The sequence below is a fragment of the Aphidius gifuensis genome, linkage group LG3 (genome assembly GCF_014905175.1).
Source record: "Aphidius gifuensis isolate YNYX2018 linkage group LG3, ASM1490517v1, whole genome shotgun sequence".
NCBI lineage: Eukaryota > Metazoa > Arthropoda > Insecta > Hymenoptera > Braconidae > Aphidius > Aphidius gifuensis.
Window position 1 is genome coordinate 2,745,393 of NC_057790.1, and position 27,412 is coordinate 2,772,804.

The following is a 27,412-nucleotide window of genomic DNA, read 5'->3' on the forward strand; positions in this document are numbered from 1 at the left end:
TACGTCACAACACAATGAGCTGTTATCCCTACTACATATTAAAAAATAAAAAAATAAATAATATAAATAATAATAATAACAAATAAAGTTGAAGGCTTGAAGCCCCTCAACCTGTGCACAAAGTAACTCCTCATCGGAGTGCTCCGTTTTATAAAATCTCTATAGTCTTTGGGTGTGTGTTGTGTTAACTTGAAAATTGAAATAAAATTTATAAAAAATTATAATAAAATATAGTGACACACAAGACACAACATAATGTGAACTACAATCATATACATGTACACCACAAAAAAGCAATATGGCGATCTATGTCACGAGCACGATTTTACTGTAGCTGTCTTATGAATAATAACAAATAATAATATCAAAATAATACAGTACAAATGTATTATTTAAAACATCAATAGTGTTTAACAATAATAATTAATTTAGTGACAATGATTATACTGTGATTTTTGGAGTATCAGTGTTATAATTTTTTTTAATTATTTCATTTTTTTTATTTTTTTATTTTTTTTGTGTTTATTTATTGTGAATGGTTTTTTTTTTTCTATTATTTAAATAATTAATTCAAGTGTATAGCCGGTTTTATTTTTTTTTTTTGATTTTATTTTGTTGTTTGATCAGTGATAAATCATGGCCACGGATAAAATTAAAGTTGCTGTTCGTGTTAGACCATTCAATCGTCGTGGTAAGTGTTTATTCATAATTTTATTTCTTATCAAATTGTCATAATTGACGTCAGTTAATATCCCCTTCTTTTATACCACAATTTTTGATGAAAAAATAAATTATTATTTAAATAAATTCAATGAATTTTCATCGACTTCATTTTGACACTTTCCATGCTGGCCTGATTCTTTCTTTACATCTTTTTTTTGCTTTTTTTTTTTTTTGCCATACTAGAAAAACGTCGTAATCAATGACGATTTAATTTTAAAAAACATTAAAGTTGATAAACTAGTGATTAATCCTTTCACTATATTTCCCACTTTTCCATTGAGCAAAAAAAAATATAAAAATAATTATCAACAAATTTATATAAAAACGCAATGAATGTTTGTTAAAATCTATCATGTTTTAATACATTTTTTATTTACATAAATTTATCTTGGAAAATTCTAGTATTATTTATTATTATTATTAACAATGTTATATATTTAAAAAAACAATTTACAATTATTAAAATTTAAAAGTATAATAATATTTATTTTTAAACAAAAAATAATCAAAATACTTTTAGGTATATGAAAGATGGGGTTTATTTAAAATAAATTATAAAAATAACTTTCAAGTTTTTTTATTGGCTTTACTTTGTTAATTATTAATTTTTTAAAATTATTATTATGATTATTATTTTTTCTATGGACACTTGGAACTTGAACATAGTCGTACACAATTAGCATCGTTACTTTCGCTGACGTTTATTTTTTTATTATTTTTTTTTCTTCAACATGTTTTTACATCAACACACACACAGATTTAAAATATATACATAATATTCGTGACAAAAAACAATTTATATGAGTGACTAAACAATAGTTATAATAATAATAATAAACTATAAAAATTTTTTTATCAAATTTTTTTTAAAGAACTGCTCACCCACGACGACATTATTTTCCTTAAAATTTTTTATTTATTTATAATTTTTTTTTGTTAGCAAAATTATTGAACTATAAACAATTTAAAAGTTTAAATAAAAAATTATTTATTAAATTTTTTTATAATAAAATTTATTTAAAATAAGTTTCATTTTTTTTTATAGAAAAATTTATTTCATTATTTTAAATTTGATTTAATTATTTTTGTTGTTTTATTTAAATTAATTTAGAGTTTATTTATATATTCATTTAAAAGAAAGTTTTTATATTTTATTTTTCACGTGGCTAGATATAATGACTTATGAATATTTAGGAAATAAATAATATATAAATATGTAATATATGATGAGGAAAAAAATATGTTAAAAAAATCGAAATTGTTTACGGTTTGTAATAATTGTTGTTTTGGCGTGACTAGATTTAATTTTAATTTCGTTATTATTAAATATATATTAAAAATGATAAATGTCATGTGTTACACTTGCTTTCTTGCGTGTTAAAAGTCACTCAACGATGCACTTGTTTAAAACATTTAATTAAAATATGTCCATTAATAAAATGACGTTTGATAATAATTAATGTTTAATTAACACTTTCTTATTTTATTTTTTCCTCTTCATATTAACTATTTATTTTTCTCCATTCTTCAATTATAATTTATATATAAATTTAAGTTGAATGAGCTCATAATTGCTGGATGATTAAAACGCCAATCTTTTTTTATTTTTACTCATTAGTTTAATTGCTTTTTTTTGTTTTTTTTTTTTTATCATGTTTGACATTTTTGTAACATACTGATAATTCTGCTGACACGAAAGGTTCATCAGTCGTTATATCTACAGGCAATTAAATTTAACAAACATTGCTAGACTTTATTTTATTTTTTTCAAATAATTTATTATAGTTTTTACATGATGTTATCTTTTTTGATTATCAATTTTTTTTCTTTCGGAACCACTGGTGGGAATCTCACGAAATTTGGTCAGTGTAATGTTGACATATTGAAGAGTACACTGAATAAATTTTTTGTCTTAATATTTATTTGTTGATGAGTTATGAATTTTTAAACGAGGCCCTTGTCTGGGACCCATGCCCCATCACTGACTTCTCGAAACTTTTGATATTTTCTAGTGGTACACGTTACTATTGTTATTTCGACGATTTTAAAAGTCAAAAATCATAATTGCTTTAGTATTCTTTAACTTTTTTTTATTTCTATGATTTTCGGCAGCCATCTTAAACTCCAAATGGCCAAGTGACTTTTGAAACACACTTCAAAAATTACACTCCCACTGATCGATCTAATAATTCTATTTTTTTGACTTGTTTGTTTGACTATTTTTTATACCATAAATCCAACTGTCTAGACGGATACATAATTTTTTTTTTCCTTCTCGGTCATTTCATTTTTATTCAACAGAAAAAAAAAATTTTATTTCAGGGACTTTTCTGATTTTTTTTTTTTACAATCCACATGAGATAGAGTCGCTTCCATTTATCGATCCTAGCATTTAGAGCAAAAATTCAAATTTTCTTTTTTTAATTTAAAAAACACACACACACACATGTTTAGAATTAAAAAATATGATATTTATTTTAGAAAAAAAATAAATTTTAAATATTTCATTTACGCTTTCTAGAACATTGATAAATAAACTTGATTAATTATTAAAAACAACGCTGTTAATTTCTCAAAATATATTATTATTATTTTTTTTTATTATAAAATTTAATTTTCAATAAATATTAATAATTCCACATCATTAATTAAACATGTGCATGTTGTTTTTTTTGCTTTTTTTATAATTTTTTAATCAAGTGTTGGTTTTGTTGATGACGAATTTTGTGGTGAGTGAGTCACGTAAATGATCACGTGTATGCAATCTATATTTTTTTATTTATACATATATATAAATGAAATAACAGTGATGCTAACAAAACATCCAAGTGTGTGTCACACTGTTGCCATTGTTGTTTATTTATTTATATGCTTTTAATCAAAACCAATTCCGGAAAATTGTTACGTATTATTCCTTTGACAATCAGCTGATAGCCATATGCAAAATTCAACCATCTGACCTGAATATAAATTTAAAAAAAGAAATTAATCTCTATTCAAAATATATAAAAAAATTTTATTGGCTTCTTATTTATAGTATTGAGGGTAAATTTTCCAGTCAATTGATGAAATAAAATTAACAAATGATCACTTGTAAATTAAAAAGAAAAAAATCAAAATAATAATAAATAGTTTAAATAATAGTAGCCAAATAAATTATTAAATAAATAATTATTATTATTTAATAAATAATAATACTCCTTTTTTTTTCTTCTAATGATTTTTTATTATTATTAATAAATAATAATAATTAGATTGTATATTCAATGTGAAATTGTGTAATGATACTTGTGGCTTTGAATTGACTTTGATTATAACTGTTTGTCATTGAGATTGATATTGTTGAATGTGTTGAAGCATTAATATTATGTGACTATGTTATAGCTATATAGTAATATGACTATGGGATTTAAATTTAACCTTTAAGGATATGTAATAATTATTATTCGAGGGGTTGACGACAACATGACAATTTAATCTATATTCTTTATGCCAAATCACGTGTGTCTTTAATAATATATTCAATGAAAATATGGACCCATTTACGACCGCATACATTTGATCAAAATATATTATATTTATTTATCAAAATATATTTATATATTTCTTCTTTTCATCCCCTAATTCTAATTTTTTTTTTGTTCAAAATAAATAGCCAGATTTACATCTAAATTAGTTGATATAAAATTTCATTATTTTCTTCAATAATATATATTTTATTTATAATAATTTTATGATTATTATATTGTATTTTTGTATTTTTTTATGTTAAATATTATAATTGTTTATTTATTTTTTAGAACTGGAACTTGGTACACAATGTGTCGTCGAAATGACTGGTCAACAGACCATTCTTCAACATCCCACGACAATCGAAAAGTAAGATTTATTTATTTATTTGTTTATATTTAAAAAATAAATTAATATTAATTATTTATTGATTGTTTATTTATCTATTAATTGGCCATTTGAATTATATATTTTTTAAATTATTTTTAGTTTTTTTTAAATATTTTAAAAGATATTTAAAATTCACTAAGTATTTTTTATTTTTAAATTTATTTTATTCTTGACATTTATTTTGCAATCAGTAAAATTTAATTAAATTTTGTTTATTTTTATTTTTTCTTTATCTTAATTTACAAAATAAGTGTATATTTATTGAGAGAAGGTTAAAAGTTCACTCTTATTTTCTTGTCTTTTATATATTTTTTTAAACTTTTATTTGAAAACTCAAGTTAAATATAAAGAAAAAAAGTATAAAAAAAAATTCAATGAGAATTGTATTGACTCGACAATGTTGTCATCTATTTTTTAAATCTATAAAATAATTTGTTTTATTTTTTAAATTTATCAAATTATTTGACTTTGTTTAATGCATAGTTAATTTTCCAAGTTTTAAAAATTTTTCAAATATCAAAAACTTGTTTTTATAGACACATACATTGATCTAGTAAATTTTTTTTTTTTGCACATATATACGTCATTAGTACAGCTCTTGAATTTCAAAGTGGTTGTCCATCCCCTTGAGATCTCGGTTAAACTCCAAAAGTAGTTAAACTAAATATCAAGAAAAAAATGAAACTTTCAGTTCAAGAAAGAACTGTATCTAAAGAAAAATCATTTGATAATAATAAATACAATAAAATTGTAAAAAGTTATTTGTATTTTTATTAACAAACAAACAAAAAAAGAAATAAATCTTTAATTTTTTTTTCTCTTCAAAAAAAAGAACCTTGATCTCATATTTATCTCAAAATATATGTTTAATTTATAAATTATTTTTATGATTAAACTTTTTTTTCAATACGATTAAAAAAATAACAACAATAATTATTAAATAATTTTATTTATTTATTATATTTTTATAAAAATATTAACAGATATTTTTTAAAATAACTTATTGCTGATAATTTTAATTTTTAGTTGAATTAAAAATTCTTTATAGAGATGATTTTAGTTTTGATAATGTCATCAATTGATAAGACCAATTCAAAGAGTATCCATTTTATTGTGACTCAAGTTGACAGGTATTTTATTTATAGTTCAATGACGTGAAATGATTCATGGTCGTATTATTTATTTGTATATTTAATAATTTTATAATCAAGTATCATTTACTTGTGTCCTCAAAATTAATAATCAATAAAAATTATTATATTTTCCATTTTTTTTACAATTATTTATAGATAATATTAATTTAATTATTTCAAAATGAATATAAATCAGTTCATTTATTAATAAATAGTACATAAACATAGCTGTACTAAACTATGTATGTAAACTTTGAATAAAATAAATAAATAAATAAAAATATAAAATACATAAACATAGCAACATCTTCATTTATCTAAATTATTATTTGAAATTCGTTTTGTTTAATATTAAAACTCGCAAGGAAAAATAAATAACAAACACGTGTATCAATTTGTTGACAAAAAAAAATGAACACATATGTTGATTGACATTGAAATTTTGTGTTACTATTTACATTCTAGTATTATTATTAGCTAAAATGTTAATGGCTTATTAATTTTTTATTAAATTTTTTACCTAAAAAATTATTTAAAAAAAAAAAAAAGATATACTGTATATTTACTAAACTAAAATTGAGCAATTTTTTTTTTTTTTTTTTTGAGGCTGTAGATTAATATCTAATAAAGAATGTAAATATAAAAGACAAAGGCCATTCATTGACCTTCAAAATAGACAAATATAAATGACTTGAAAAATATAAAAATTTTTTTTTAATTTTGTCGAATGATAAAGGTAAATTTTTTGAAATAATAAAACTTTAAAAATCATTGATGTATTTTAATTAGTCAAAATAAAATTTATATTTTAAATTAAAAAAAAAAATAATAATTCAAAAATTACCCATCATTATATATGAACAATGAAAAAAAGATAAAAATATATAGAAAATAAATAAAAGAAAGAAACTCGTTTCCTGAGCATTTCCGGCGGATGACAAAGCCAACTTAGCATTGAACAATTTTTTTTCCAATTGTTATTACTTTTTTTATTTCTTCAAATTTAATATTGAAAAAAATAAAATGGAAATTCAAAAAATAGATACTTTTCATTTTATTAATAATTTTTTTTTTTTTTTTTTCATTGAGTCAATTTAAAGTCTGTATAAATAATAATAAAAAAATTAGATTTAAAAATCCCCACATGTGCTACTTATATCAAAGTCAACATTATTGATTGTGAGGTTGATAAAAAAAAAATATTTATCTGTAATAATAATTTTTTTTTATTTTTCATTTGCTAGTTGTATGTTTGTGCAATCGATAAAATTTATGTTTGTACTTGTCTTTACACCTGTTAATATTGCTGTCGATTTCACTTTTGAAATTCATCGACTACATCGTAATTCAAAGTTGAATATAAAAATCTCAATCAATTAAATGCCATAAAAAAACAATAAAAATTATTAATAAAATTTTAATAATATATAAATATATTAAATTAAAAAACGAAAATAATTCTAAATAAAATAAAAGAGGAAGGACATTTGTATTTCATATGTGCGTGAAAAGTATGTAAAAAAAATATTTAATTATTTTGAAAAACACTTGCAAACATAAGAGTGTTGATGTAGATATTTATTAAACACCATATGATAATTTTTTTTGTTCTAAATGAAACAATAGTTAATAATAATAACACTAATAAAGAAAAAAAAACTTGGCGACTTTGTGGGCGACAGACTGGCAGTAAATTTTGCTCGAAGCGATTCGAAAGACGAATTACCAGATTAATGCCTCAAATTGTCTGCCAAATGTATAAAAAAATAGTAGTAAAAAAAAAGCTAATAAATGATTATTATACACGCGATAGTAAAGAAATATTTTCATCGTAAAATATTTTTAAAAAAATTATTTTAAAACTATAATTTGATTTTTTAAATAATTATTAAACAATCATTGATAAAATTATCAAAATTAATTAACGATTTAACAATATATTTAATTATTGAAACAAAAAATTTTGATGAAAAAAATACAAGAAATTGAATTTAAAAAAACAACAAAAAATTTCAATGACGTGGGTGAATAAGATTTGAAATAGTTTTTTGAAAAATGACTGGTTTTTATTATTATTATTAATTTTTTTTTTATTGTGGTGTCTTGATTATTCCTTTTAATCAAGTCACCCTCTGGAGAATTCCGTACATGAAAGAATCATCTAATGAAGGGGTATAAATATTTTTTTTTTACTTCAATTTTACAGTTGAATTAAATCGAATTAAATTATATATTTTACATGAATTATTATTACATTGAAAAATGTCATTTTTATAATTAGATTTCATTGTATTTTTTAAATTTACGAGCACATTGGCGCGTTTTTTTTTTTTTTTTGTTGCTAACGAAATAAATAAAAAAATAATAGAAAAAGGCAATCAGAAAGAAATTCATATGAGAGTAAGTGAGAGAAAAACAATGACCAATCAAAGGTCCGGAAGATCGATGATGTTTGTCCTTTTTATATAAGGACCATTTAAATTAATTAAATTATTTAATTATATAGAAATTATCGATTAATTTTATGCAATTTTTTGTCAATAAATTCGTGCTGTATTTTTTTTTGTTTATTAATTTCTTTTCATGTGTCGATGAATTTTAAAAATTATTTTATCGAGATGATTGAGATGAAGTACATTGAACTATTGCATGTCGTTTAAATTTAAAAAAAAATTAATTATATTATCTGGACTTGTTCCAACTATCGAATATGTAACTTTTCCGCATAGAGAAAAAAAAAAACTCAGTGAAAAGCTTTGTATGTTTTTTATGTCCAAAAAATTTTTTACAAAATAATTTATTTTCCATATTGTTGGTTGTTTTTTTGTTTTTATTTTTTCATTTCCGTTCAAATCACGGGATGTACAATAAATTTATACTGAACAAACTGGTGAAACACAAATTAATTACTATTGTTTTTTTTTTACTTTTTTATCTTTATTATTTTGCTAGAAAAATATATTTTTGTTTACTTTCAATTTAAATTTTTTAACTATATTTCACAAAGTAATTTACTTTATTCATTTTTAAAATCTGTTATCTTTGAAAATTTTCAATAGTTTTTTTAAAATATCTTTTTTTCTGGATTCGTTTATGCAAGTTTAGTTGAATAAAACAATTTTGATTATTTTTATTTGATAACATATTAAATATAATCATTAAAATAATCAATTCAAATTTTCAATTATCAATTAAAGTAATAATACCAAATAAACACTGTTAATTTTTTTGGTTTTAAAAATTATTGTTCTTTTTTTTTTTTTTTGGATTTTTTATTATAAATTCCAAGTGTCTTATAAACATGAAAAATAAATTTTGACATTTGGCTAAATAGCAATTACATATGAATGACGTATGAATATTATATTCATCAGTCTTTTTCATAGTTATTTATTTTATATCCTGAATTCGATGAAACAAACTTCATTCATTCAAAAAAAAAAAAAAAAAAAATGATTAATAAATAATTGACTAGTCAAGAAACTCTCCAAATGATCATTCAATTATTCATTTATTCATTAATTCTGCCAAAAGAAAGCCAAAAAAAAGGGCAAAAAAATACCTAAAAAAAAACGTTGCAAAATTTTGTATAAAAAGAAAATTATATAAAAATTTTTAATGAACTTTTTTGTTAAAAAAAAATCTCTTTTGATAAAGTAATGAAGCTGCTACTCATAATAAATCATTAGTAATTTTATCGATATTTTCATGCAGTCTTAATTGAAATTTTTCGCATGAGTAATTTTTCTAATTTTTTTTATAAAAAAACAGTACGTAGCAAGAGAAAAAAATAAATAAATTTATAGAAAAATTTCGAGATGCATCAGATGTATGTTAATGAAAAGCATTCCAGTCTTGAAATTTCTCATCATAGAGCAGGTTGACTTCTCAAACGATAATCCTTTGCATATGTGTATATCTATACTAAATATATTTTATATAACAGCAATTTAGTTGGTGTGCATACTCAAAAGCAAGGACGTTTTTGCTGTGATCAATATACTCAAGTTACCGTTAAGTTTTTGAGTTAACTATAAAAGTACCATGTTCATCATGTGTACATTAATTTGCTTTCTAAAATATATTATTAACATATAAATAAATAAATAAACAGCACACTTAAATTATTTATTATTTGATTACAATAATAAAATAATTACTACTATACATTCTACTTGGATTAATTTTTTAATCAATTATTTTTAATTCTTTTCTTTTTGTTATAAAATAAGGAATAATAAGTTAATAAAAGATCAAGGATTAATTGCCAATGTTGGAGTCTTAGTTTAATACAAAGTTCAAGGGCATTAATGAGACAAGTACAAAGTGTCATTCAATGCATCGATTTAAAAACAATAAAAATAAAAAAAATGACTCATGAATAATTTTCCAATTAAAATGAAAAAAAAATTCATTGTCAAGTTTTTTATTTAAAAATATTATTAATTTATTATTTACTTGGTTATTTATTAAATTATATTTAAATTATTTAAAAGTTTAGGAAATAAAATTGACTTAAAAGTGGAAGAAAAAATTGATCAATTGATGGTAATTTAATTTTGTTTTTTCGTTAAATATTTAAGATTTTATTTCTTATTTATTTATGTTATAAATAATCGATTATTGTAATTTAAAAATAATTTTATTAAACCGATTAAAGTATCAGACACAATAAATTTGTCAATTAATTTATTTTTAGATATTTTAATAATCTTTCTAAATGAAAAAATATAATTTTTTTTAAATTTTATTTTATTTATTTTTAGTTTTTTAAATAAATTAGTTGAATTAGTTAAATTATTTACTACAATAATTTTTTTTTTTATCTTCATATCAGAAACTAGCTTGTCTTTTTCTCAAGCTTGATATCATACTTCTACTTTTTATTATTTTTTATATATTGTTATAGAGAAAAAAAAAAAAATATAAAAAATCATAATTACAGAGTAATTATATCTGTGCATGACCTGTGGCATTTCCCATGATAGCTACCATTATTATTATTTTAATATTATGTTTTTATTTTTAATATAAACTGTATATTATAATGAAATTAAAAAATATGAGAGCTGGCACAAATTTAAACTATGCCATGGTAAATTTTTCTTTCGTTTTAAAATTTAAAAAATTTCAAATACAAAACTTTTTTTTTATTATTTATACTAATTTGAATTATTCATTTTTTCATTTAAATTCTTTTTCGGCTTAATTTGTATTTTTAATAATACTTGTAAAACTAAATTTCCTTGTTCAAGTCTTTTTTTTTTGTTAAAGTTTTTTGACATAATCCAAGTTATTTTACTAAACTTTAACAAAAAAAAATATATCTTTTGAGTTATGTATTATTATTGTTATTTCAATTTGAAATTTCATTTCCATCAAAGTCAAAAAAGTACTTTGTTTTCGTGTTCAGAATAATGAAAAAAAACATGTTTATATTGAAGCTTGAAAAACTTGCTTTTTTTATGGCATAAATTCAAGGATCATGTTTTTGATGAAAACTCAAGTTGACAAGATATTTATAATATAATTTAAATTTATATTATTATAATAAAAAAGACAAATAATATATATATACAATAAAATAAAACTAAATTATATGTATATAAAAAGTTAATCAATCAAATAAATAATTTAAAATTTCCAACAGCAACAACAAACTCAAATTTTCAAAATACATAATTAATAAAAAAATAGAAAAAAATAAACTAAATTTAAAAACTACATTAACAAATAATTTAAATAAAAGAAAATCCTTTAGTTAAAAAAAAAATAAATATATAATTATAATTATAAAAAAAAAACCTAGCAAATAATACTGAGTGAAATTTTTTAAAAATTTTTTATCAAGACAATAGTTGCTTTTTAATAGTGCAATAAATATTTTTTATTACATTTTTTTTATTTTCATATATATTTAATTAATTAGCATCATAAAAAGTAATATAATATTGTTAAATGAGGTCACTGCCAGTCTAAAAAGATGACCTTTTGTATATATCTATTATTTTCTGGTTTGAAAATTTTAAATCAAGGGGATAGGGTCACGCGATGGTCAGACATACTGCTCTACTTTTAGCCTAAATATATATCTATAGTTATTTCGTCAATTCAATAAATAATATACATTGTTGTTATTTCAAAAGAACGAATTCAATATCATCGATATTTTAGATATTTATTTATCAGTAAATTTTTGCATTAAATTTTAATTTTTAATCTAAAAAATTCCTCATTCTTTACTAAAAAACTACTAACCAAATAGGTCACACGTTTTAATATTTAAATTTTTTACTTTAAAAAATTATTTATTTATATCTTTATTTATCTATATATTTGTAATAATATTCTAAATATTTATTTACCACAAGTTTAAAGAAAAAAAAAAAAGTTTATAAATAATTTCTTCAAATGAAAAGAAAAAATTTATTGTCAAGCTCAAGCTTTATTTGAACTTTACAAAATATAATTTTTATTTTTAATATTTTGTTGAATTAATATTTATTATATCGTGTTAATAGTTTATTAAATTAAATAATTTTTAAAACTAAAAATTACCTTCAAATAATAATTATTAAATATAAAAAATAAAATTACGTGTTAAACATTTTTTTCTAAGTCAAAAAAATTGATTAATTAATGTTAATTTATTTTTTTTCTAGTTAATTATAAAAGACCTTGTATAAAAAAAATTTTATTCTCAGTTGCAAATTATTATTACCCGAAAGTGTTACGAGTTTTATTATTTTATTTTTATAATAATTAAAAAACATATGTTATATATTTGTAGTTTTATAATTAATATTATACTTATATTTATATATAGTTGTAATTGTATTATAAAACATTCAGTACAAATTTCATAAAAAAATATATAATATAAAAAAAATGAATTTAGTGTGGTCGGAAAAGCCTGGAACTATTGATCGAGTGTGTTTCGCATTACGTGTTATTTTAATCATTCAATCTACGAATAAAAAATAAAATATATTTTATAAACATCTAGATAGTGTTGATGAAAAATCCACTTTTATTTGTTACATCAAAAGTCCAGTCTCAGGTTTTTTTTTTTATTCTTGCATGCTTGTTTCGATAAGACCACTAAACCCTTTCAAGCAAGTTACTTTATTTTCTCAACTTTTTTTTTTTTTTTTAATAAAAAAAATATACACTCACAACTTTTTACTATTTTTTTTTACATTTTCCAGTAAATTTTCTATCAAGTAGAAAAAAAAAATAAATTTATAGACTGATTTTAAATAAAATATATTGTTTAGAACTTTTTTTTTTATTTTCAAATATTGGATACCTATATAGAAATTTACTTTTTTCTTTTTTAAGTTTAAAGGTTAGTGATAAAAAAAGTAAAATAAATATGATTATAAATTTTACAATCATTAGATTACATTTATATAAATATATAATATAGGTTTTTGATGATATTTATCGTAATCGATTAGCTTATTTGCGCACGCCCTTTAAATATGTAGAAACACATTTATTCCTCCATTTACAATTTACACGGTCAATTAAATTTTTTCTAAAGCCACAAACACCCATATAAACATTATTTTTTATTTTTTAAATTTATGTATTGTTAACTATTACATAAAAAAAAAAAATATATCATCACTATTTTTGTGATTACCATTTGGCATATAGTTTTCATATAAAATTCATAAACTTTTATATAAATAAAAATTTCTTTCTTTCGGTTTCTTTTGATTTTACATTTTCATTTTTTATGCCAATGAATTTCTATAAGAGGTTATAAAACTAGTACTCTCAAGAGCCAGAATAAAAGCTAGAAAATATTTTCAAAAAAAAAAAATATTAATAATTCTTTTCATAGTCGCTTTCTGACCAATAATGAAAATCCACTGTAGCAAAAGATGTAAAAAAAAAAAAAAATCCCATTGTGGTTTTTCAAGAATTAAAAAAAAATATTTTATTGTAGTTTTTTTTTTTTATTCATTTTCTTAATGTACTTGACACTTTTAAATTACTTTTTTTTTTTTCTAACACATGCTTGTGTTTTTTTAAAATTTATTCAAAATATTTAACAGCGAAAATTTTATGTATAAATTTTTTAAAGTTTAATATTCATTTTTTCTAATAAACATTTATAGAATTTTAGGAATTTATATTTATGGAAAATATATATAAGTATATAATAAAAATATATAAATATGTAAAGGTCAAATATTTACCTTCATACTCCATTTCACGTATCAGGTAAATCACATAAATTTATCGAAATTAAAATCGATTTATATATATGTGAATGTGTTGAGACTTGAGTTGGTTTTTTTTTATTTTTCTCCCATTGCTAGTGGAATACATGTCCACCATCAAATTGACATGAAATCGATTTCATTCCAATACTTATTTTCAGTCTGTATTTTACTCGATATTCAACAAATACTATTATACTTTTTTATTCTTGTAATTTATTTGATTTTCCACAATTTTATTTACCTCTTTTTTTTTTCTTACTTTATTATTGTTTTCTTTTTACATATTTATGATTTTTTATTTACACTAAAAGTTTATTGATGATACAAGACACTTGAAATATTTTTGATTTTTTTTTTTTATTCAAAAAAAAAAATAGAGCAGATAATAAAAATATTTGGCGCCATTGTATTTAATAGTTATTTTTAAATTTGTATATATAAAATCATATTGCAGTATATTTACAGTAACTTTTATCTATATAAAAAAAAAAGCTAATCATAGTTTTTATTTTAATATTTGTGTGTTATAGATTTTATAAAAAATGACATTAAAATAATAATTGAATATTTTTTATAGTAAAAAATAAATGAACAAATCAATTGATATTTAAATAAGTTTTATTTGATTCGATTGAGATATAATTTTAATTTATTTCAAGCTGAATTTCAAGGTATTATATTGATAATCCAATTATCGATTAATTTACAATTGAATTTTTTTTTTTTTTTTATTTTAAAAATTAATTTTAATATTTATTTATAAAATTGAAATATTTTTTTTAATTAATTCCATTTTTAAATTATTATTTAATTGATTGCTCGAAGAATATAATTTTATATTTTATTTTTTGATTGAAAAAAATATAAAAAATTATAACAATGATATATTTTTTTTTTTCTCATGGTAAAATTTTTTTGAGTGTTCCATTTAAGTTGGAAAGCAATCAAGAAACATTATCTCTTTGTTATGATATTCTTAGTTGTCCTATTTTACCCTGGTCTATTTTATATATTTTTTCTTATGAAAAAAAAAAATTTTCTTTTTACAGAAACAAACCAAAAACATTTGCCTTCGATCATTGTTTTTATTCACTGGTACCAGGAGGAGAAAATTTTGCAAGTCAAGAAGTCGTATTCGATGCACTTGGACGTGATATTTTGGACAATGCATTTCAAGGATACAATGCTTGCATATTTGCATATGGACAGACTGGTAAAATATTAAATATTTTCTCATATTTTTATGATATCTTTTGTATTTTTTAAATCATAAAAAAAATATCCCTGCCAATAAAGACTATAGAATTTTATTCATTGAACAAACAATTATGTGAATGAGGTCTATCGATTTGAATTAAAAATAACATGACTACTTTTTTTTTTTTTTGTTAAATATTATTTTTAAAACTATTTGAAATTCATTTGACCTGATCGTGACGCAACTTTTGATAAAGAGATGAATGACAACTGTATGAAAATAGGATTAATGCACTTTTATTGCCTCATAAGTACAGAACAATAATAAATGACCTGATCACAGAAAGAAAAAAAAAAAATCCTATTAATAATAAATCAAGTATTTAAGTATATAATAATAATAATAATTAATTAATAAAAATATTTTATTGACAGGATCTGGTAAATCATATACAATGATGGGAAGTGGTGAGCACAAAGGAATAATACCACGTTTATGTGATAATTTATTTGATTTAATAGCCAAACAACAAAGTTCTGAATTATCATATAAAGTTGAAGTATCATATATGGAAATATATAATGAAAAAGTACATGATTTATTAGATCCAAAGCCAAATAAACAATCATTAAAAGTACGTGAACACAATGTATTGGGTCCATATGTTGATGGTTTAAGTCAATTAGCTGTTACAGATTATCTTGATATTGATAATTTAATGACTGAAGGTAATAAATCACGTACAGTTGCAGCAACAAATATGAATTCCGAAAGTTCAAGATCACATGCTGTATTTTCAGTAATATTAACACAAACATTAACTGATACAAAAAGTGGTGTTAGTGGTGAAAAAGTATCACGTATGAGTTTAGTTGATCTTGCTGGTAGTGAAAGAGCTGTTAAAACAGGTGCTGTTGGTGATCGTCTTAAAGAAGGTAGTAATATTAATAAATCATTAACAACACTTGGTCTAGTCATATCAAAATTAGCTGATCAATCATCTGGTGGTAATAAAATACGTGATAAATTTGTACCATATCGTGATTCTGTATTAACATGGTTATTAAAAGATAATCTTGGTGGTAATAGTAAAACTGTTATGGTTGCAACATTATCACCAGCTGCTGATAATTATGAAGAAACATTATCAACATTACGTTATGCTGATCGTGCTAAAAGAATTATTAATCATGCTGTTGTTAATGAAGATCCAAATGCACGTATTATACGTGAACTTAGACAAGAAGTTGAAACACTTAAAGAAATGTTATTACATGCTACTGGACATGGTTCTGTTGTTGGACAACAACGTACTGATATTACTGAAAAATTATCTGAGTCTGAAAAATTAATGAAAGAAATGTCACAAACATGGGAAGAAAAATTAGTTAAAACAGAAAGATTACAACATGAAAGACAGCATGCACTTGAAAAAATGGGTATTAGTGTACAAGCAAGTGGTATACAAGTTGAAAAAAATAAATATTATTTAGTTAATTTAAATGATGATCCAAGTTTAAATGAATTATTAGTTTATTATTTAAAAGAAAAAACACTTGTTGGTGGACGTTCAGCAACAACTGAACAAGATATACAATTACATGGTCTTGGTATATTACCAGAACATTGTGTTATTACAATTGAAGATAGTGGTCTTTATATGACACCACAAAATGGTGCAAGATGTTTTATAAATGGTAGTCAAGTTATTAATAAAACAATATTATTACATGGTGATAGAATTGTATGGGGTAATCATCATTTTTTTCGTGTTAATTGTCCACGTAGTTCAACATCAATTAATAGTGAACCACAAACACCAGCACAAAATATTGATTATAATTTTGCACGTGAAGAATTAATGCTCAATGAATTATCAAATGATCCAATACAACGAGCAATTGCAAGACTTGAAAAACAACATGAAGAAGATAAACAAGTTGCATTAGAAAAACAAAGATTAGAATATGAAAGACAATTTCAACAATTACGAAATATTTTATCACCATCAACACCATATTCACCATATTTACCATATGATCCATTGAGAGGTAGTCAAACTGGTAAATTACCAGCATGTACACCAACAACACAAATGAGAGTTGAAAAATGGGCACAAGAAAGAGATGAAACATTTAAAAGAAGTTTGGGACAACTAAAAACTGATATATTAAAAGCAAATTCACTTGTACAAGAAGCTAATTTTCTTGCTGAAGAAATGGATAAACAAACTAAATTTTCTGTTACTCTACAAATACCACCAAATAATTTGAGCCCAAATAGAAAGGTAAATATTATTTTCAATTAATATATTTATTAATTAATTTATTTATTTATTATTTACAAAGCATTATTATTATTTTTAATTTCTCGACTTTAATTAATATTATATTTTATTATTCATTATCATTATTATTTATTATTATTTTTTATTATTATTATTTTAATTGTGCACTCTTGAATACCAATCCAGAGTGTATTTTTTCAGCGTGGTGCATTTGTCAGTGAGCCAGCAATACTAGTTAAACGTACAACAATGGGTAGTCAAGTATGGACAATGGAAAAATTAGAAAATAAATTAGTTGATATGCGTGAAATGTATGATGAACGTAAAGATCCATCAAATTGTCAACGTTTACCAACAATAAAAGATGAATTACCAGGAAAAATACAAGATCCATTTTATGAATCACAAGAAAATCATAATTTAATTGGTGTTGCAAATATATTTCTTGAAGTATTATATCATGATGTTAGACTTGATTATCATACACCAATAATAAGCCAACAGGGTGAAGTTGCTGGACGACTTCAAGTTGAAATAAGTCGTATTAAAGGACAATTTCCACAAGATAGAATATGTGAAGCAGCATCTGAATCATCATCATCATCATCATCATCTTCATCATCATCAAGTTGTGATTCAACAGAAGATTATTCTGGTTCAAGTCATATAACATGTGCTGTTACAATAAAACAAGCAAGTGGTTTACCATTATCATTGAGTCATTTTGTATTTTGTCAATATAATTTTTGGGGACATCCAGAACCAATAGTTGTACCACCAATTGTTAATTCTGAATTACCAATAAACAATATACCAATTGGACAACGTGATTCACTTGCATTTAAATTTAATCATACTAAAGAATTTACAATACCAATTAATGAAGAATTTTTAGAGCATTGTTCAGAGGGTGCATTGAGTATTGAAGTATGGGGTCATAGATCAACTGGTTTTTCACGTAGTCGTCCTGGTTGGGAAGTTGAACAACAACAATTAGCTAAAGCACGTTCATTAGCTGATCGTTGGTTAGAATTATCACGTAAAATTGAATTATGGGTTGAAATACAAGAATTAAATGAACAAGGTGAATATTCACCAGTTGAAGTTGCCATTAAACCAGATATACAAACTGGTGGTATATATCAATTACGTCAAGGACAACAAAGACGTATACAAGTACGTGTTAAACCAGTACAAAATTCTGGTACATTACCAATAATATGTCAATCAATATTAAATATACAAGTTGGTTCAGTTGCAATTAGAAATCGTTTACAAGCACCACTTGATAGTTATCAAGATGAAGATTTAAATGTACTTAGAGAAAAATGGAGTGATGCATTAGTTAGAAGACGTCAATATCTTGATCAACAAATACAAAAATTAATAAATAAAACAGATAAAAGTGAACAAGATAATGAAAGAGAACAAAGTTTAGTTGATCAATGGGTTAGTTTAACTGAAGAAAGAAATGCTGTATTAGTACCAGCTGCTGGTTCTGGTATACCAGGTGCACCAGCTGATTGGTTACCACCATCTGGTATGGAAAATCATATGCCAGTATTATTTCTTGATTTAAATGCTGATGATTTATCAACACATCAATCTGGTGAAGAAGTATCAGTTACTGGTTTAAATTCAATATTATCTAAAGAATTTGGTAATCAATTTGATAATTTATCAATAATACGACATTTAGAAAAAGATGTATGTGCTATTGCAACATGGGATTCAAGTATACATGATAATTTACATTTAAATAAAATAACTGATCCAAATGAAAGAGTTTATTTAATATTAAAAACAACTGTTAGATTATCACATCCAGCACCAATGGATCTTGTTCTTAGAAAAAGACTTGCATTAAATATTTATAAAAGACAAAGTATAACTGATCGTATATTTAAAAGAATTGTTAGATTTGATTGTTTAACACAAACTGGTGTTACATATGAAGTTGTATCAAATATACCAAAAGCCAGTGAAGAACTTGAAGATAGAGAAAGTTTAGCACAAATTGCTGCTAGTGGTGAAGACAATAGTCTTTGTGATGGTGAAACATATATTGGTAAGTTATTTATTTGATTATTTATTTTTATATTGACAATTTTGGATAAAATTATTTATTATTTTTCTATTTCTATAGAAAAATATACACGTGGAGTATCTGCTGTTGAAAGTATATTAACACTTGATAGACTGAGACAAAGTGTTGCTGTTAAAGAATTACTTCAAGCACGTGGACAACCACTTATGCGAAAAACAGCAAGTGTACCAAATTTCTCACAGGTACTTCAACCACTTCAACGTCTCACACGCACTGTAATCTTAATTAATTAATTTATTATTTTGAATGAAATTTTACACAATGGTTTGCATCGTCAGATGATTATGCATGAATTTTTTTTAATTATTATTATTTATTATTATATATTACTTTCAACATAAATAATAATACTAACACAAAATAATTTTATTTTTCTTATTTATTATTTATTTATTATTTGTTTTTTACATTACAATGTCTCACTGGGTTTTCTGATTTATGGTTTGTTTTAAAATGCACAATTTTAATGCTTTTCATTTACGCTGCAAACATTACTATTGAATATTAATTTTTTTTAATACTTTTTTTTTTTTTTTTTATTTCTATTTAAATTTTAATCTAGATTATGAGGTTCGAAAATACATCAATGGATTCACTGACAGTAACACGATCAGAGAGTGTGACAGATTTGAATTCCGAACTAAACGGTGCACCTCATCCTCGACGTGCTTCACTTGGTGGTCATGCCAGGAACGATGACAACTTTTTAAATACACCATCAAAACCATTTGGACTTGGTAAGATAACTATTTTATTTTAATTTATTATTATAAATATAATCATTAATAATTGCAAAGCATTTTTTTATAAATTTTTAATGGTATAATTATTTTTATTAAAAAAATTATTTAAAATGACAAATTAAATATTAATTATACTATTGAAAAATTATAAAACATTTAATCAATTAATTCAATTACACAAATACACTTGAAAAATAAAATAAATATACAAAACACGCGCAATTGAGTTCACAATATATTTTTTTTTAAATTTCTTTTTCATATTGTCTTTGTACAAAAAAAATCTCAAGTGACAGTTGTGCAACAGCAAAAAGGTAATTAACAAAAATAGAAAAAAAAATTAATGATTATTTGCTGCATACTGTTGACATTAAAACAACGTAAACAATAAAGTCACTTACTTTTTGAATTTTTTTATTAATTTTTGAAAATTCAATTTCATTATCAAGTTGAATGATGATAATCAATCAACTGCTTGGTTTTGAGATGTGGCTTATGCTGTGTCTTTTATATTTTTATTTTTAATAAAAATTCAATTTTTTTTATCAATCGATATTTCAATTTGGCCCTTTCATGTCATGATGCTAATCACTGATTGAAACCTTTGATGTGATTTTAATCTTTTATTAAAACGTGAATAATTTTATTTTTAATTTCAATTTTTAAATTTTTTATTAAAAATAAATTCACATTTATTATTGCAACGATTATTATTTGCATGAATAATTTTTTTTTTTTTTAAATAAAACAAAAAATTCAAATAACAAAGCAAATGCTAAAAAATATCACTAATCAAGTCACTTGGATTTAATTGAAATAAATAATAATATCTAAAAATTATTATTTGCTTGAATTAATTTTTACACACACGAAAAAGCTCACATTGTTTCGAATTAAAATTAAAAATTCAGCTACAATATTTTGTATTTATTATTGGTAAATAATAATTACAAAAATTACAAAAACTGAATTTTTTTTTAAAAACTAAAATCATTGTACCACAAAATTTTAATTAACACATTTATCAATTGCCAAATAAAAAAATTTCATGCTCAATATTTATATAAGAAAAATTAGGGTAAAATAAACGCTCATCTCTTAAAAAAAAAAAAAAAAATGTATTAATAATTATTTTTATACAAAAAAAAATAGCAAAATAGATTTTTATATTTTTTAAAAAAATTTACAAATGTTACAAATTTATAAAAATAAATATTGAAAAAGAAAAATAAATTTTGAGCATGACAATTGTGTCATTGTGTCAAATAATTGGCCTCATAGAAAAATTTAGCAGCTGACAATAAAAGTCTCTACCACTTGATACAAATAATATTTTAAAACTGACATAAATATTAAAAATTAAATTAACATTGTTGGTAATTAACAAAAATATATATTATTATTAATTATTATTACAATTTACTTATATTTGTTTATCTGTTTATAAACATCCACGTCTACTTCTACTACTATTTTGGCAAATCCAAGGCTCCATTCTCAATTCAGGTAAAATGGAGTCTTGATGTTGTTTTTCTTTTTTTTTTTTTTTTTTGTTTAATTGTATAAATATATTTAAACGAGGTTTAAATTTTTAGATAAATTTTCTCGTAAGTGGTTGAGTCTGTCTGTTGTAATTACCCTTGTTATTTTTTAAATTTAATTTATTTTTATCTTCATAAATCATTAATCGCAAGTGCACCTTTCATAGTCATCAAATGTTCAGATGAAAAAAAAATTAATTAATTAATGGCTCATTGAACTCTAGATAATAAAATTAAATACCAATATTTATGTTTTTTTTTTTTTATTTGAATCTATATTCTGAACATTTTTGACAAATTAATCATCAGTTATTTTTGCACTTGTGCTAGAAATTTATTTCGAGAGTTTATAGAAATAATAATAATTTGCATGATATCTTTATTTTTTTAAATTCCTTAATAAGCATTGGCACAAAATCAATATTGTCATGCTTGATTGCAAAATGATCTTATATTATTATAGATAACGTTATATATTTGTTTGAAAAAAAAAATTAGAATTTTGTAGATAAATCAACTCTTCAACTACTGGTTTGTATTTTGTCAATGTTTCTTTTGATAAAATAAAAATAAAAAATTAGTAACAATTGAATTACCACATTTAATTAAAACAAAATAATATTATAAGTTTATAACAATTTTTTTTTGTTAATATATTATATGATTTTATAAAATATATATAAATACTTTTTTTTTTTTCTCTTGAGCTTTTAATTTATTTGAAAACATGTGATGATTCAATGTTGATTCTATATTATTTTAGGCTGCCAAAATTATATTTGGCTAGTAGAAAATCATGGTATTTTATTGTTAAATAAATATGAAAAAAAAACATTTAGTTCAAAGTCAAGTATCAGATAGATTTGATTTTTTTTTATTCAATAAAATTGTAATATGAATTATTTTTTTTGGTCTATTTAGTTGTTATAAAAAAATAAATCTAGAGTTGCATGATAAATATAAAATGACTAATATTTATGACTTTAAACTAAATACCAATATTTACAAATTAAAATAATTGTCATATATAAAAAAAAATATTGTATTTGAAGCTGTAAATTATTTTTTTATAGTAAAAAAAAAATTATATTGACAATTATTTTATAAATTTGTATTTTAATATGTTAATGAAAATACTATTGATATTTTTAAAATGAAACTAATAATATGTGTGTTAACTGGATATCTGTCTCCTTTCAGCGAGACCAACATTTTTGAATCTCATTCCGAACAACTCACTGACTCGTGTGCAACAGTCCACCTCTTCCAAGTGTAGGTGACATTCGGTGTTGTCATAATTATCAAATTAATTCAATATTCAAAATTAAATTTCAAAATAATCATACGAAATTTGTCAATACTAATTACTAATTACTAATTAACAACTTAACAACTTAAAAAAAAAAAGCCAAAAATTGAATTAATTTGATAATTTATTGTTGTATAGTTGTTTTGTTTATTCTTTGGTTCCTTTTTCCATCATTTAATTTTTTTTTATTCATTTAAAATAGATATTATTATGTAGTCCATGTAGATGTATTATTTTTCAGATTATAATTTATGTTTATTTATTTATATCCATTATTATTATTTTAATTTTTCTAGGAGCAATATTATTTAATTTATTTAATTTTGCTATTTTATTTTTAATATAAATTATTCATTTTGTTAAAGCATCACCAAATATGGGTGGTAAATTGGGACTTAGAATGACAACTTTACATGAAGAAACATCAAATATTGGTAATCAATTATCATCACCAATAAATGATGCTGATGATGAGGATAAAAGTGAAGCTGATTATTCAGAATATGAATCTTATCAGGCAAGTATTTTAATAAATTTATAATAAATAAATGGACTCGTCCAAAATGTAGCTATTATATTTCATGATTTTAATTTGTAAATACATAGGTATCAACAAAGCCATGTAAACCATTAACAACATCTCGTACATTGGATTCATTGGCTGAACTTCAATCAACAAAAATCAATACACCAAGTATGAGCAGTAGTGGCTATGGCTCACAAGCAGTATCAACAACAAATTTAACATCTGATGATTCAATATCAATAAAATCAATAAGTGTTGATGAAACACCAGATTTAGAATATCGTAATATAATTGATTATAAAAAAAATGAAAAAATGGATTCATCACTTGTTACAGAAACACCTGAAGAATATTTAGGTGAAATAAATACTGATATTGATAATATCAATGAAATACCACAGACATTTAATAATATAAAAATTGATAAAAATAAAATTTCAAAAACAATAATACATGATAATAATATAAATGATTATAATAATAAAAATACTCATAAAATTAATGATAATAATATTGATAATAATACATTATCAATTGAAGATTCAAGTCAAGCATCAAATTCTGGTGATGAAAATTCATCAATGGATGGTAATACAATTATTGATAAAAAATTAATAAATGATAAAATTGTACGTAGACGTAAACTATCAAATAACCAAGGAAAAAATTTAAATTCACAAAATAGAGCATCATTTCCAATGATACGTACAAATTTAATAACAGATAATAAATTATTGGATCATAATCAATTACAAAGTGATGAAAATTATGATAATGGTAATAATAGTTCAACAGAAAGAATTGATGATGATAATGTTGATAAATTTTCTGTATTTGGATCAAGAAATGATTTAACAAGAGTTGAATCACCATTACCTGATTGGGTTGTATTGGGTGAATCTGTTATGGTACGTCCATACAGTTATTGTGGTGTTATTGCATATATTGGACCAACTGAATTTGCATCTGGTAGTTGGATTGGTATTGAACTTGATGCACCAACTGGTATGTTTTTATTTTTTATTTTTTTCATAAATTCATAGATAATATTTCCATGTAGTTTTTACATATTTATATTATCTGTTTTTCATCTTAAAATGTATTTTTTAAATTATAGGAAAAAATGATGGTGCTGTTAATGGACACAGATATTTTACATGTCGATCAAAATGTGGTATATTTGTTAAAGTTGATAAACTTATACAAGACAGACGTGGTAGAGCACTTAGAAATTTTACCAAGCAAGAACAAACACCACCACCACCATCATCAACAATGCGCAGGAGTGTTAGCAGAGGTAAATTAATCATTTAAATAAATTAAAAATATTTCTAAATTAATAATACATTTGTTTATTTATTTATTTATTTGTTTTTTAATCAAGGTGAAGGCTTGCACTCGTTACATCGTAGTCGAAGTCGAGGTGAAGGTCTCTCAACAACTGGTACACGTTCTTCACCACGTGGTAAATGAGTATATTATCAAAAATTTTAACTAATAAATGCCAAAAATGCATTTTTTTAAAGAGTGAAAAAAAAAAACAAAAGGATTAAATTAAATAAAAATTTTAAGACGAGGTAGTAATGCTGATTTATCAAGACTAAAACAGCTGATTGTCTATTATTTTTAATTTAAATAGTATCATTAAAATAACTGCAAAGTGAAAAATGAAAAATAAATTATTCAATATTTAGAAATTTGATTGACAGTTAATTAATGATATTTAAATAATTAATATTATCTGTGCTCACATTTTAGATTTTAGTTAATTGAGCATTGTTTTTTAGTAGTAAAATGAAAGAAAAAAAAAAAAAAACAAATAAAACTCAATCAACTCTAAAGCATTCCATTTATATCAAATGGCATTTTTTTTTTTTAATTTTATTAATTTATAATTTAATTTTTTGTGCATTTTAATGAAAAAACAAAAATAATAATCATTGAATAAATGAATAATACAAATTTGTAGTATATTAATTATACATTAATAATGAAAAAATATAAAAATTAAATATATATACGATTCACACGTATATTTTTTCAAAGTGCACACTTTCCAAATTGCTTAAATGCAATTTTCAGAATAAGGGAAAAATGTGATGCACAATATTATCATTATTATTTTTTTAATTAAATAAATAAAAAATGAAAAAAAAAAAAAACAATAAGAAAACATATTCACAGTTATTAATATTCACTACATAAAAATAATTATCAATGACAATTTTTATCTACAATATTTTGTGGATTATTTAAATTTTATTTACATGTATACATTTTGTTTGATATTGTATTATTTACATTTTTTAAAAACCATTACTTAGATTAATTATCATTTGTTTTTATTTTTTTTATTGTAATATACATATTTACTGATATCATTTTATTTTTTTTATGTTACTACATGAGTATGTGAATATAAAAACACTAATAAAATTAAAAACCATAAATCAATTTTAAAAATATAAAATTAATAAAATATGCCTACTAAAAACGTGTATGAAATTTTACTCTTTAGCATTAATTATTGCAGAAATAAAAAAAAAAAGAGTTAATAATAGTTGAAAGAATTAAATTAAACAAAAAAATAATTAAACTAAATGGCAATTTGTGTTTAATTATTCCAGTGATTAAAGTGCAGTAGGTATGCAATACTAGATTAATCATAAAATGTAATAATTATTATTTAAATAAATTTAAAAAAATTTGCTTCAATGTGTATCACTTGCATATATGCATAAACTATAATAATTAATTAATTATAAATGTTTAAGATAATAAAATTCAAAAGAAAAAAAAATAAAAACAAAAAACAATTATTATTATAATTCAATCAATTGTAAATTAATTTTTATTATCATTTGTTTTATTTTATGTTTTTTGGATGACCAAAAAAACTAGTCTTTTTAAAAATCATTATTAACAATAAATAATAATAATTAAATAATAACAAAAAATAAATTACAGACGCAACAAATTGTTCATAATTTAATTGAAGCTAAATCAAATTTTCAATGTTTATATATAATTTTTTTTTGTTTTTCTTTTCGTTTAAATTTTAAGTACTTCCACGAGTGTGTGTATGTGTATGCGTATATGTATGTGTATGTGTGTGTGTAAAAACAAGCAAAAATGAATTGAAAAAAAAAAAAAAAAAAAAAAGAAAATATTAAAAAGCGTAAAAAATATGAACAAAAAAGAAATTTAAATAATTGACTTACAAATTAACATTAAAAATTTACAAAAACAAAATTAATTTGTCCATATTTTAAACAAAAAAATCAACAATAACAACAACAACAAAAAAAGTAAACTATTCCTGTCCAACTAGAACAATATTATCATTAAAGACTATAATTATTATGTGTAATATTTATTGAATAATAATTAATGAATATTGTCTTGATCGCAGCACCATTTGCCTAGCTAATTGATATATTATTTTCTTTTTTATTTCATAAATATATTTTGAATTGTTTATTGGCAATGGAATAAATGTTGCAGCTTATCAAGACTTGTCCATTATTTTTTTTTTTTTTTTTGGTAATAGATTGTTGAAAGTTGATACAATCATATACAACCAGAACAAACAATTTTAAAAAAGAACATAAAACAAGTACTCATGTCAGAGTACATATATACATGAAAAAAAAAAAACAATAAAACATTAATTTCAACCACAATTATTATTTTTGTTATGTTTATTTA

At 21.8% G+C, this 27,412-nt stretch overlaps 1 protein-coding gene across 4 annotated transcripts; it reads left to right on the forward strand.

Moving 5' to 3' along the window:
- Nucleotides 1-27,269, forward strand: LOC122851444 (kinesin-like protein KIF13B). 4 transcript variants are annotated; one of them, XM_044150661.1, is made up of 13 exons: nucleotides 1-691; nucleotides 4,524-4,602; nucleotides 15,043-15,206; nucleotides 15,626-17,478; nucleotides 17,665-19,546; nucleotides 19,625-19,767; nucleotides 20,148-20,322; nucleotides 21,817-21,834; nucleotides 23,070-23,141; nucleotides 23,544-23,695; nucleotides 23,785-24,709; nucleotides 24,822-25,001; nucleotides 25,089-27,269. In XM_044150661.1, exons 1-13 carry the CDS (start codon nucleotides 637-639, stop codon nucleotides 25,175-25,177), a joined length of 5,787 nt encoding a protein of 1,928 aa, XP_044006596.1. In that variant the 5' UTR covers nucleotides 1-636; the 3' UTR covers nucleotides 25,178-27,269. The 4 variants fall into 4 exon arrangements, with proteins under 4 accessions (XP_044006596.1, XP_044006597.1, XP_044006598.1 ...); XM_044150662.1 differs by having other exon boundaries at nucleotides 9-691; nucleotides 17,680-19,546; XM_044150663.1 differs by lacking the exon at nucleotides 21,817-21,834 and having other exon boundaries at nucleotides 9-691.
- Nucleotides 27,270-27,412: the final 143 nt, after the last annotated feature.